At 35.4% G+C, this 14,536-nt stretch overlaps 1 protein-coding gene across 2 annotated transcripts; it reads right to left on the bottom strand.

Moving 5' to 3' along the window:
• Positions 1-2,815: 2,815 nt before the first annotated feature.
• LOC132617602 (uncharacterized) lies at positions 2,816-9,898 on the bottom strand. 2 transcript variants are annotated; one of them, XM_060332642.1, is made up of 5 exons: positions 8,423-9,898; positions 6,958-7,422; positions 5,785-6,864; positions 4,968-5,064; positions 2,816-4,382 (listed from the first exon to the last, which is right to left on the bottom strand). In XM_060332642.1, exons 1-5 carry the CDS (start codon positions 9,521-9,523, stop codon positions 3,424-3,426), a joined length of 3,702 nt encoding a protein of 1,233 aa, XP_060188625.1. In that variant the 5' UTR covers positions 9,524-9,898; the 3' UTR covers positions 2,816-3,423. The 2 variants fall into 2 exon arrangements, with proteins under 2 accessions (XP_060188625.1, XP_060188626.1); XM_060332643.1 differs by having other exon boundaries at positions 4,974-5,064; positions 8,423-9,896.
• Positions 9,899-14,536: the final 4,638 nt, after the last annotated feature.

Raw genomic sequence — 14,536 nt, 5'->3', positions numbered from 1 at the left:
AATGTCAAGGGTAAAATAGATATTACATAGGATAAAGGGGGCAAAATGTCTATTGTTCATAGTTGAGGGAGAAATTTAATTTTTAAAGGAAAGTTAAAGGGTGAAAATCATTTACACCCATAGCTGGTCATATAAGCCTAAATGAAGGACATACTCCTTTGGGGTTCTTAAAATGTCATACAAAAGGCCCTTAGCTGTTTATTTCGTACACATGTTTCAACAAAGTTTATGTGAATTTTGCATAATTGGTTCTAATCCTGTTAAGAAAGAAGGGTTACACTAAAATTAGCAGCTAATGTGAAAATAGTCTTGATAATAAACAAGAATGTCATTATATAAAGATACCAACTAAAGAGTTTCAACGAGCTAAATCTGCTTTTAGTGACCCAGAAAGTGATATTCTACTATGCCCATCATTAGAAGTTCGAAATGGAATAGCTCTTGCCATCATGCAAACATCTCACATATGTTCTTATTTTTCAATTCAACAAACGGCAAAGGCTCAAATATGCCCCTAACCTTTGCAAATTGTACACATTTACCCGTCGTTAAAAGGTTGGTGCAAATATGCCCCTAACGTTTTTTTTTTTTTTGCCATACATGCCCTTGAGTTAACGAAAAATATTGGAGGCGTATTTGTTCAGTTTCGCAAACATTAGGGCATATTTGAGCCTTTGAAATTCTTGAATATTATGGCACAAAATATCATTGCATTCCAAAACATAAAAAAATATTTGTAATTACAATCCATCCACCATTGCATTACATTAAAAGTATACAACTAAAAGAGCAGATGCAATTACAACCATTTTTTAAAGACTGTTTTCACAAACAAGAGCACCATTTCCCCTTTTCAAAAGATTTTTTTTTACTGATGATAATACCATTTTTATTTTTCAATTTGTTGATGATCTGGATAGTTCTTTATGGATATTTTTTTGTCTTCTCAGACTCAATATCTACATAATAATGGATGCAACAATTACCGCAATAAAACATAAACATAAAAAAGGAGATAACTTACATTAGACTTATGACACATGAAAAAATTTCTCCCGCAGTGCTCAAAATTTTTATAATAATAATAGAAAGAGTATCACATTTTAAGCATTTATACGGTCTTACATAACATTCAATGTGGTTTGGCCCTTTCGTGAATATCACGCATGACCGAAATTTAGTAGAATTATTTGAAGTCCATAAGTGAGATGGAGTGCAGTAACTCCACGTCCACAAACCCTTCCACAACTTCACATCCACAAACCCTTCCGCAGCCATTTGAAGAACTCGAAGCTTCCGACATTTCATAAACAAGTGAAAGAATAAGAGAGAAAAGTGAGGGGTTGTACGATAAGTGTGAAGTTTCAAAATGCAGTTGCAATAAATCATTGGCTAGCATAAAGTGCACTACAAAAAAAAATCTGAGAACTATTTGTGCCATAATATTCATGAATTTCAAAGGCTCAAATATGCCCCTAATGTTTGCGAAACTGAACAAATATGCCCTCCAATATTTTCCGTTAACTCAAGGGCACGTATGGCAAAAAAAAAAAGCTAGGGACATCTTTGCACCAACCTTTTAACGACGAGCAAATGTGTACAATTTCGCAAAGGTTAGGGGCATATTTGGACTTTAACCGTTCAACAAATGGAATCCACGTAAGGCGTGTTATCTGAGAAAAGCAACCAAGATCATCTCGCATAGGAAACCCGGAGGAGTTGTCCAACTGTCTCCCACTCTCGCCAACTCCTGTCACATCAGCAATTCTCGGTCAGAGTGCCACCATAGGCATGTGCGTTAGATTGGCAGAAAGATTACGTCAGCCGTAGGGGCGGATCTACGTGTTGTCGAGGGTATTCACCTGAACACCCTCGACAAAAAATTACGGTGTATATATAGGGTAAATTTTCTGTGTTTATGTGCATATATTAACTTTTGAACACCCTCGGCGAAAAATTACAGTGTATATTTAGCTTTTTTTCTTGTTTCCAAACACCCTGAATGAAAATTCTGGATTAGCCACTAGTCAGCCGTATCTTGGGAATTATGAAAAGTGGGGGAGTGTCTTGGATAGACTTAGCTTAGGGACGAAGGAAGGAGCAATGGGCATAATGCATGTCTGGGCGAGCTTTCGCAATCGGAAGCTCGGAGTGTCCGAGGTATCTACACAGCTGTCCTCCACTCCCACTAACTCGGGTCATGCCACAGGCCTCGATCATAGTGTCGTAGCAGAGGCAGGCGTTGAGCGACTGTCATGTCACATCACCCAAACGTTAGGGTTAGGAAAGTGTTGTTTTAGCGTATATAAGGGGACTGAGGGGAAAGTGGAGGATCGTCTTCTTTTCCACACACATTCTGGTAGACATATACTCTTGTAAACACCAACCTATTCTTAAGAGAGGGCATATATACGGAATCATTACGTTCAGATCATTTTTATCTATTTTGCTCATATTATATTATATCCGTTAATCAATAAACTATGTCACGATCTAACTTCTCCGAACCAGGCTCGTAAAAAGAGTTCTCAAGATTAGATATGTCTCACTTGTCTTCAAACCCTTAGTAAACAAATCTCTAACTAGTTTTTTGATTAAACCCGATTTCAACGAAAAACACTTTGGTGTTACTGCTCTAATCAAGGGATTTGGGTTGCTTGTCATTCAAAATGAGATGACTAAGCAACCTCAATCTCACTATAAGACCAGTAACAACTAAAGCATTGATGATGAAGATTAAGATAGTTTTTTTCCAACATAACACAGTTTACGTGTAGTCTATTTGTTGAGTGAAAATAAGGGCAAAGGAAAGACATTTGGGTAACGAGAACCTTTTGTTGCAACCTCCTAAGGATGGCATAGTTAAACAATTTCATCCAACTCATAGGCAGAATTTGGACTTTTCCCCAAATAATTACATTTACTCTTTTTGCCCTTCATATGCTGGAAAAGTAAAACTCAAATTTTAACAGCTCCTAATATGAGCAAATTCTACATCAACAGCGAATATTAAATGGCTCAAAGGCCCCATTGGATCTTGAAAGAAAATACAGCCCATCTGGTTTTATGACTGCCCCCATTAGCAACATGATAATTGGTCTGCACATCTTCCCTCCCTTCATGTGGAATATGAATCCTGCATCTCCGATCTTTAAGAGGTGCAATGCAATGTTAGTATGTTCCTCCTTGCAGAGACAATGAGTCTGATAGCTTTAGTGTTGTCACATTCCGATTAAATACATCCATACAAAACATATATACATATATTCAGTTGATTAACACCAATATCTGTACTGCTGTTCAAAAGCTATCAAGTTCTCCCTTTATCAGCCTGGCTAGTGTCCACTGCTGTCCATTTATCCTGCTCCCGTGTCTCAGGGTTGCAAGATGTTTCCACAAATTATGTTAAGATGAGAAAGAAACCTACTCTTCTTCAAAGGAATTCCTTGCACCATCACATAAATAAGATCTCCAAACGGGTTCAATCAATGCCCTTGCACTCTGTAACTCCTGTCTTGCATTCTCACCATTACATGATTCTTCTTCTAACTCAAGTTGAGGGTAGATTTGCTGGAGGGATGTCAACATTGATGTGAGGTCCTTCCACTCTCTTTCGTCATGTTTGACTAGCTTAACACACACAAAATGCAGGAGCCCAAACACGAGACCAAAATTCTTTCTTTTCAGCCCAACTAGCAAATTGTTCAATAAAGTCAGTCCAACTGCATCCAGCACATTATAGTTAGCTCTCAACAGCTGAACCATTAAGTTCACAAGTTTCTTGAATGTTTTGAAGTCCCCCGTCTTAGAAATTCTATCAGGCTCCTCATCAGAACTTGTATCTTGTTGTTCAGCCAGCTCAGTCCTCGCTAATGTGGATACCCACAATGGAAGATCATCTTTTGGACTGAAGGAACTACTCTGCTTCATCAAGTTTACAGATCCTAATGCCAGAATTAAATCAGGAACCCATGGTTTGACTGCAGGAAAAAGACGAACAGCATATCCATAGCCCAAATATTCTTCAATGGAAACGTAGAGGTTTAACAATTCATTGGCAATGTCAAAAGCTCCCCATAAGGGTTGTGACGCCTCAGAGAAACTCTTGAGCACTACATTCATCAACTTGGCTGCATATGTGAAGGAACTCTTCAGACAAAGATAAATCTCTTTCAACATGTCTTCTGTAAATTGCAGCTCCTCATCAGAACTTCTCCTCAAACTTGAGATGACAAATTTTATGTTTTGCAGAGTGAAGGATAGGCATTCCTCCTGGCTTTTATGGACAAGATCCATTGTATGAGCATCAGCAATGAACTTCAGCACTGCAGTTAGCATCTTGACCCTATTTAATATCCTCTGTTGTTCATTAAAATCAGATCCTGGATACATGTCGAAAAATAGATCCATTCAGTTCATGCATTGGCCAAAAAGAGGAGAAAGAACTAAACCGCCAAAAGGGTTGTACTTAGGATATAAATTTTGATGTTATACAGCAATTCTACAAACAAGGTGGTTCAAACTAGAAAGTTCAAGCAAGGCCACATTCTGATCTAATGGAGCAACTTAAGAGTTTTAACATCCCGAAGGGCCAATGTTTTGAGTTCAAATGTTAGTCCCACTAAGAACATCATAGTGGGAAGAGGAAACACTATGAACATTTTGCACTATCGAAACTTCCTTACCATAGAGGTTATTTAAAGAAAACAAGACAACTCGAACTCCTTATCACAAACTGAGCCTAATCTATTCTTCAATAAGTTCACCAGATACATATCGTAATAATCAAGCTCCAATAGCAGCTTTGACAACTAACAAGCACCATTATTGATAGATCACAAGAAAAGTATTTGAAAACCAATAACATCATATGATTTGTTCATCAGTCTAAGCTCCGCACACGAAAAGAAAAACTCTATTTTAAAGAGCATCTCAAAAGGAAAACCAGAGGGTAAGGAAAAGCTAACCCTTACCGGTGAGGTCAGATATTTCACTAAATGGTGCTCTGAATAGCTTATTTGTGCAGCCAAGAAGATGATGAATTGTCATTTCCAATGCAGTTTCCTGGAAGATAAAGTGAACCATATGACCAACGAACTGCTACCCGTAAAGAAGTGCGAAGTATATAGTTTCTCATGAACAGAAGATATGGAACAAGAAAACTTTTCAATGTTGTGTGCAATCAACTAATCAACCAACAAGAAAATTTAACCTAAAGCAGAAAGAGTTTCACCAAGAACGGAACTTCAAAAACAGTGTTACCACAAAACAGCATCCATAAACGTGAACTGCATTCCATAAATGAAGTTAAGCTACTATGATATTTTGGTTCAATTATTTAAAGCAATAATATCTCTGAAAATATTAATTATACGCTGTATAGATGGCTTATGTGGAAGACTTAAAAGGTTGAAACCAATCAATTGAAGACAGTTATTTTTCATCCATAGCACCAGACTGTAACAGAAAATAGGAATATTTCTGCATTAGGAAACAGATAATTGAAATCCTGACGGAAACATAAATTTGAGATCTGCTGCATCTATCTGAATACCAACAAATAATATCTCTATTATTTTCGCTGCAAAAGCTTGATGCCTCCTTATCCCTTAAGCTCAGAACAATTATTTGAACTCCTTCGATACCCGATGACGCACAGAACACAGAACTCTGTTCTAAATAAAAGACTAACTCAAAAAAAGAGCAAAAACTGGTTTTAATCTCTTGAACCATATGTATTGAAAGTTTCATTGAAGCAGAGAGCAATAGAAAAACACCACTGACCTCCGATGTTCCATTTGCAGATTCCATTCTACGCTTCCTCTTATTGACATTTTTGTCTCCACCTAAGCTGTTGTCCTTAAAAGACCTATGAAGAGCAAGAGCTGTGTATGCCAAAATTGGGGACACGCTCATATATTCACATTGTGTACATTGTAAAATGCTAACTTCAGAGATAGCCTTCAAAGAAAGGAATATAGTTTCTAAGCTTCCGCTCTGTAGAATAGCATTCCTTGTACTTTCAGATAAAAGGAGGTCCTTTATCTGCCAAGCCACCCCTACAGTGATTTCGTACTCTTCCTTGAAGCTACATTTAACCTTATTGGACATCTTTTTCTCCTTCGCCTGCTTTGATTTAGAGGAGAGCTTGATGGAGGACTTAGTATTTCCCCGTTTAGCTGATGGAACACTGAATTTTACCAGTTCTGTTCCAAATCTCTTGTGGCATTGGGAAGCAGTTCTTTGCAGAAGCCTAGCTAGATTTTCAAACATCTCATCCAACCAATTGCAAGATACCATCATCTTGTGGACAGACCTCACCTCATCTTGCTTTTCTAAAGAATTGGATAAACCTCCACAATTTGTTACCAAGGTCATGCATTCATCGAAAAGGTCATCCACTGCATCTGGACAGACACTTGAAATAATGTTACAGACAGAGGCCTGGGCACATGCTGAGGTTGCAACAGCAAACAAATGCTTCAGTTTTTCACCAGACAATTCCTCTTTAAGTTTAGTCTGATAAGACTCGTCATGCACAAGATAGATACAGAGGTGGGAGGCTGCAATAATTGAACCATCAATTTGCTCCGCCTCCAACTTTCCAGGCGATACAATCAAACTGATGAGAATTTTTAAGAGCTCCATCCATGACTGCAGCGAGGTTCCTTCTGATACGGCAAATTCACAGAACCTTGCACCAGCCAACGGAGACCTTTTCATAAGTGTGACACAGCGATTGCATGCTTCTTTCAGGTTTACTTTTGAGGGGAAGTATGAAGGAAGGAGAAGCTTAGTGATTTTCTGACCAATCATTGGTTGGTCATTTGCAAGTGTAGACAACAACAGGTCTATATGCACAACCTGCATAAGAAAATGTAGAATTAACTTAAGCGGAAAACCTCAATTATCCAGGCTTGTGTATGTTTTAATTAGGTTATACAGCTCAGACCATACCTTGTGAAACTGAAATTTTCTTAAATCCGTTAAAGCGAGAAGGAGATCTACAACTGCAGCACGAACTGGAGGAGAAATATCATTAATCAAATGACCCATTCTTGGTAATAGCACTTTAAGGATGTCGTGAGAATGGGGGTTTCCAAGTAGGTATATCACAGCATTTACTGTTGACAACCTGACTTCAGGGCATGAGTCATGTATCATATGTTCGAAGATTTTGGTAAGAGTTTTTGTGATTGTTGGTGAAGGGATAATTTCCCAAAACAAATGAAGAATGCGGCAACAACCTTCAACTGCTACAACCCGCACATCGGGGCACTCATCCACAAGTAACTTGTCCAGTAGAAAGAATTGTTTATCAAGAAGTGTGTCTTTCGCCTCCTTTGTCGCATCAGGATCTTCAAGAGGGAATAGATCTAGCAATAAGTGCAATGAATTTTGTCGGACATTTGAGTTTGCAGCCTACCAGAAAAGCAGCGGTGTTATAAGTCACAATTATTAGTAGGCATAAGACTTCATGCTATTACTAATGCTCAAGATACAGTAAGAATCAAAGAATTAGCATATTGGAGAAGAACCTAATAAAAAGCAGCATCAGCGGTAGCTTCTTTTGAGATTATTGAACTAAATTTCAAGTGAATTTCAAAATCCTAGAGGCCAAACAAAAACACAAAGTATGCAGTTTGAAATCCTTGAAATGACAATTATTTGGAAAAACAAGACGGAAATTGTAGATTGAGCTCATCAATCCACTATTAGAATTAGAAATGCAGAAACTTCCATGCTTTTAGTAAAGTTCTCTATTTATTGAACTCAACCCCAATGAAACTTGTGAATGAATTATGCATGACACTTTATATCTGAATGGAGAAAACTTTTCAAGTAGAAATCTAGGAAAATAAAGATTAGTTGAGTAAGATATTCAAGAAGTGGAAGGGTGTCATAGAAAGTGAGACCAAAGTTAGACAGTTACTACAAATTCCTGATACTTGAAAAAACGGAGAAAAAGTATACCCAAGTGACTTCCAGAATCCTAGAGGCCAAACAATAAACAAAGTATATACTTTGAAATCCTTGAAATGACATTTCTTTGGAAAACAAGACGGTGAAATTGTAGATTGAGCTCATCAATCCCACTATTCAAATTAGAAATGCAGACAGTTCCATGTTTTTAGCAATGAAACTTGTGAATGAATGATGCACAACACTTTATATCTGAATGACGAAAACTCTTCAGGTAGAAATCTAGGAAAATCAAGATAAGTTAATAGTTGAGTAAGATGTACAAGAAGTGGAAGGGTGTCATAGAAAGTGAGACCAGAGATTAGACGGTTACACAATTCCTGAAACTTGAAATAAGGAGTAAAGCTATACCCAATTATAAACGTTTGTTACATTTCTTTATATTATTTGTACCAGTAACCGGTTTATGGATGAGTGCTCTTGGAGTAGTCTGTCATACCTGCAAGGACCGGAAAATGACAGGCTCAGCAAGACGAAAAATGAGCTTCTCAACCCCCTCTGTAGTTCTCTGATTAATAAAACCCCCTAAAACCCTTCTAGTCGACACAGCTAGTACCGATGAACCCGCATGTATACAACTATCAATCATCCCCTGCAAGAATCCGTTCTCAATCTCATCTTTCGCCACCCCTTCGGCCACCTTCCACGCCCGAAAAACAATCTCCCCGAACGCCTCCAATATCGACTTACGCCCAAATGGAATCTGCGATTTAAGCATAGCCAACGCCTCTTTCAAAACCTGCACGCTCAAACCAAACGTAAACGCAACAAATTTCCTCCCATCCTCCGTCTTCAAAAACAAAGGCGAAATCACGCAACGCATTATCAAATGCTTCAAATCCTCAATACTCTCATCCTCAAAATCCAACAACGCGAACGCCTCTCTCAACACATAAACCCTATGAACATCCACTTTCTTCTTCAACGTCAACGCCCTCGACAACAAAAACGGCAACGCTTGCGAAATCAACGTTTCTTTCCCATAATACCCTTCCTTCCACCATTCCTCACATAAATTAGCAATTTCACTTAACAAAACACAATCACACTCGAATAATATCAAATTATCATGTAATTCCCTAACCCCAGGCAATAAATCAACATCCCTAAACACCCTTTTCGGATGTGTAACACATAAAAACGATATATAAACATATACGCGAAGACCCTCAACGACTAATTCCTTCGCGTCTTCGCTTTCATTTTCATCATTATTCTTCTTGTTTCTCCCAGATCTACGTAGTCGCTTCGTTGGCGGGGTTTGAGGAGATAATGACAAAACGACGTCGTTTTGTACGACGTCGTTTTGTGAGTTAGGGTTAGGGTTTGTTACGGCTTGGTATTTACGTATCGATTGTGTGATGGAGTTGTGGAGGGCTAAAGGGAGGGTAGACGTGAGATCTGATGAAGAATTAGGGTTTAGGGCTTGATGGATTAGGGCTTTGAGAGAGGGTTTGATTTGTTTGAAGGGTAAGTTTAAGGTTGAATTGAGGAATTGTTGGGCTGAGGATTTGAGGGATGAACGAAGTCTTTTCTCCATTGAATAATTATTTGTGGTAAAGATTAACCAATTTTCAAGAAGAAATAACAAATACTATAAGTAAACCCCTTTTGTTTGTTGCTGTTTGAGAAATAGCTTTCTTGGAAGATTTGATGGTTTTCAGAGAAAAGAAGTGTTTTTTTTTCCAGTGGGATTTCGCTTTCTTGTTAATGGTGTTTTTTTTTTCTCTTGTGAGAGAGATGAATGAAGACGTTGAATGGGGTAATTTGAATTTGAAATATGGGCGCTTCAACGTGTGGTCTTTTTGGGATAACAATTGACTTTTTTTTTTCTTTTTGTTTTTGAGTAAAAGGTCAACAATACCTTTCTACTTTGTTTTATTAGCTAATTTTATCCTCTATTACCTATGTTGTTAAATTACCCGATTTCGAAAAAATTAATCAAGAAGTTAGCTAATAAAACAAAGTACAGGGGTATATACTCGCTTCGATACAAAAAAAAAAAGAGTTCATTTAGTCTTTTTATTTTGTTTTGGTTCAAAATAAGTGTTCACTTACATAATGAAGAATAAATTTACTTTATTTTTTTCAAATTTTTATGTGTTTACTTAAAGGCAATAAATAAGCAAAAGTCTTATTAATTAAGGTAGTTTAATAAAAATACCTATTTTTTTAGGAGTTAGTTTTTTCTTATAAAAGATAGTGTTTTCTTAAGGGGTGTGAAAAAAGCTAAGTGGACAATCATTTTGAACCGGAGTGAGTATAATATTCCCTCCATCCCAATCTATATGAAGGTGTTTGACTTGGGCACTGAGTTTAATAATAAAAGAATGATTTATGAAATTTGCGGTTCAAAATAAGTCATAGCTATCTGTGTGGCTACAAAGCATTTTATTAAAATGTAAAGTTTAAAATTAAATTGTTACTAAATATTGAAAGGTATCATTCTTTTTCGGACTGACCAAAAAGGAAAGAGTATCATATAAATTGGGACGGAGGGAGTAGTAGCATTTTGGTCTCCAAAGTTTAGAAGTTATTGGTATATTTTTATTTTTTTTATTTTTGTGACATATGACTTTATATATTTAAGCTTCAAATAATTAAAATGTCTCTTTTTTGTCTCTTCATGTAGAAAATAAGTTGTATTTGACTATATATAGAATTATATTATTGTAAAGATATGAAATGACATTGCAAATTTAATATAAAACATGAGTGATTAAGTGATGGAATAGTTATTTCTTATGGTGAATTTGTAAATATCCACACGCAAAAGGATCAAATTTGCATAATTTGATTAGTTAAATATTTAATGTGCTCAGTTAGATATTACAGAGACTCAAATCAGAATTTACTAGTAATAACTAAGTGACCAAAAAATTACTATTAAACATTTTAACCAAATATCATTGAATATCTTTCCTGTTTTTTTCCTTCAAAATTTGATCGGGGAGTGCTTTTTTTTAGATTTTTCAAAAATTGGAAACTTTTCTTTAAAGGTGTTTGGTTGGAGGAAAAAAAAAACGAGAATATCCTTAAAATTTCTTTAAAATCTAATGTCACCTGATCACTGTAAATTATTAGTGGAGTTATAGCTATCAACAAACATGTATTAGTAGTAATGTAGAACCAATTGAAATTGATCATATTACATTAATTGTGTACAGACACACACATATATATAGTGGCGGACTCTACGAACAGCGACTTACTGGAGAGGAGAGCTATAACTTTTCAAGTTAGGGGTTCGTCCCTGCAGCACTTCCACACAAACAAATTAAATAAGCACAAGAAATTCAAACAAAACGTTATTTGAAAGAGAAGGTAAATATAGAATGATCCCATCTTATCTTTATTTTTTGTCCAAGTTATGAAATACCTTTCCAAACAAGATGAGCCAATTGCCTGATTTCAAGTTCCATTCTATGTATAAAGAGCAAAAAGTTACTCATCTCATAATTGCAGATGATTTGATGATACTTTGCAAAGGTACTGACGCTACGGTGAGGAGAATTATGAAAGCATTACAACATATTTCAGCAACTACAGAACTACTTGCTAACACAGATAAATCTAGCATCTTTGTTGTAGAAGTAGACAATAACACTAGATTCAGGCTGTTGGATATCACATAGTTCTTTGTTGGAAATTTCCCTGCTGCCATTATCTCCTAAAAAGTCGAATAAGATAGATTGTTATCAATTGTATATAAAGATCATTGAGAAAATATCAAAGCTAAATCAACGAAATATTTGTCTTATGTTGGAAAATTACAGGTCACTGAGTCTATTCTATTCTCATTGAATAATTTCTGGGATGCAGTATTTATCTTACCTCATAGGGTACTCAAGAAAGTTAACAGAAAGTGTAGAGGTTTCTTATGGGGGAGCTCATAGGAGAAAAGAAAGATTGCTCTAATAGCATACGAAAAAAATGTGTAGGCTAAAGAAGCAAGGAGGATTGAGTACCAAAAGTTGTAGACTCTAAAATATCGTCTTTGTTGGCAAGCTGATTTTGATGTTACTGAACCAAAAGGAGGAACTTTGGGTGAAGTGGGTACATGAAATTTATATGAAAGTTAAAAGGAAATTTTGGAGCCACATACCTCCAACATATTGTAACCGGTACAATGAAAAGGATTAAAATAGTGATGAGAGACTGTTACAACGATGTTAGATATGCCCAACAACAAATTGTAAGTATTCTGTCACAAGAAGTTATCTTACCATGGTAATGGGTTGTACTAACACTTGATCCAAATACCTTAGTTTGGAACAAATTGTTGCAACCAAAAAATAAATTCAATTTATGGCTGGCATGTAGAGGAAATTGCTGACTAAATATAGATCTCAGCATAGAAATTTATATGAAAATGCAACATGTGTTCTTTGTGAGCAACATAATCCTGAAGACTCTCAACATCTGTTTGTGGGATCTACTGAATTATAGCAGGAGGTGAACAACTGGATAGGAATTCAAGTAACAGATATGGAAATCATAAAGATAAAACAGACGCATTAGAGCAGTTTTAAGAAGGCAACAATGATTGTTATTCATGGGGATGTGATATACTACATTTGGCACGCAAGGAACTCAAAGATTGTCAGAGGACATAATGTTAATATGAGTTTTTTTATTCATTTCTAGTTAAAGAAAGAATGGATGAGTTTATAGAATACAAAAAGGCAAGAAAATGTAAATGGCTAATATAGACTCTTTATATTTAGTTCTTGAGGCCTGATAAACTTCGTACTCTTTTTAGAAGTTGGTCGGGTTATTAGGTGCTCTTTAAGTGCATGATTTTTTTTATTATATAAGGTAATATTTACAGTTTATTACAAAAAAAAAAAAAAAAAAAATCTCTAACGTGGTCTTTTAGTACCCTCTCTGTTTGAGGTGTAAGCAAAATACACGAAAAGATCAATTAATATTTCGGTGCTCAAGGAAAAATAATATCATTTAATATCACACAATCTATATATAATATAAAGCTAGACATAGACAAAGTGATGTGGCACCTCTCTATGGCCTAGAATGCTATTTATCTTTTTTCTCCTTTTTTTTCCTTTTTTTTCTATTTTTTCCATTTATGTGCCATGTCAAAAAAAGCTCAAAAGACACTCCTTTAACTTTCTTAATTAGTAACTAATTTTATCCAATTGATGGGATCACTAATTAAAGGTTGTAATTTTATTATCTAATTAATTATGTGAAATGTGCTTATTAGGTCTAATAAAATTAAATAATCCAACAATTAGCCACATTTAGAGCACTATTTTTTTTCCTTCTGTTTTAGAGCACTATTTCAATATCCATTACAACATGCTTATGGTGGAATGAAACGGCAGAAGCTTTAAATTGTAATAAACTCATATATTAAGAAATAAGAAGTTATGGAGAAGTTACGGAGATGAAAAGTTATTAAGTTTTGAAGATAGGCTATATAATATCCATACTACAAATAAAGACCAAAGCAATATCGGTTTTTCAACTTTCTTGTAAGCATTATGGGTGCTTTAAAAAACATGTAAATGAGTGGTTTATTAATCCAAATATCCAGACTATAAATAAAGATCAAGACTGATCAGTTTTCCAACATTCTTGTAAGCATTTCTGCATTTAGCGTTTTCTCTTTATGCCAATCATTTAGACGTTAGCTTCACAAAGGTAATCACATGAGATTATCTAATCTCTTGAAGGTTATTTGAATTTGTTTTCTGTTTAATTTTATATGTATAATGTTTTTTCTTTATAAGTTTGAAATTTAATTTTCATCACAATATGCTTGCTTTTAGTTTTTGGTATTATAAATATCTTACATCTTGATACCTATATTTGCATTAAAGAAAATACGTTTATAGTAAAAATCTTAGAGGTCTCTTTTAGATTCCCTAAACATTGTGGTTATTCTCCTCCCTCGAATTAATTTTATTATTGTGTAGTAATGTGCTGAGGGTAGGTTATCAAAAAGACAAAAACGTTAAGGTTTTCTCCCTTCCCTTTAATTAATTTTATATTAATGGGTATGATTGTGCCAAAGATATATAGGAGATAAAAAGACAAGAACTAACCTATGCCTCATACTGCCAAGCTATTCAATATGGAGTATGATTCATCTATTTTAGCTCCAATAGTTAGAAATTCTCCAGCATGAGGTTCACTGTATTTTTTGTTTTTTACTTTGCATTGTAACAATTTGTTTAGTGAGTTTTATGTGTTAGTAGATTTTTATCTTGGTTGATCTTACATGTACCAATTTCTTTAGGGGCAAAGGTTTGTCAATGTTTGAATTGAAAAGATACTTTTTTGTCACACAATTTCTTACTCCGTACGTATTTACTAAGTTTTGATGACTCGTGCCATGTCATCTGCATCGAGAGTCTGGTATACTCGATGATATCTCTCTCAACTTTGGTTGCATTACTTCGGAAGTAATTATATGCACTTTCTAAAATTCATAAACTTTTCTCCATTCCTATTAATTTGTTTTATTTCTTTTACAATGCACAACTTTTTTATTAGATTCGTTCAGGAATATGATTAGATCTGTTTA

Source organism: Lycium barbarum, chromosome 11 (assembly GCF_019175385.1).
Source record: "Lycium barbarum isolate Lr01 chromosome 11, ASM1917538v2, whole genome shotgun sequence".
In the NCBI taxonomy this organism is placed as follows: Eukaryota; Viridiplantae; Streptophyta; class Magnoliopsida; order Solanales; family Solanaceae; genus Lycium; species Lycium barbarum.
The sequence above is the reverse complement of the archived record's forward strand: the minus strand, read 5'-3'. Positions and strand labels throughout refer to the sequence as shown.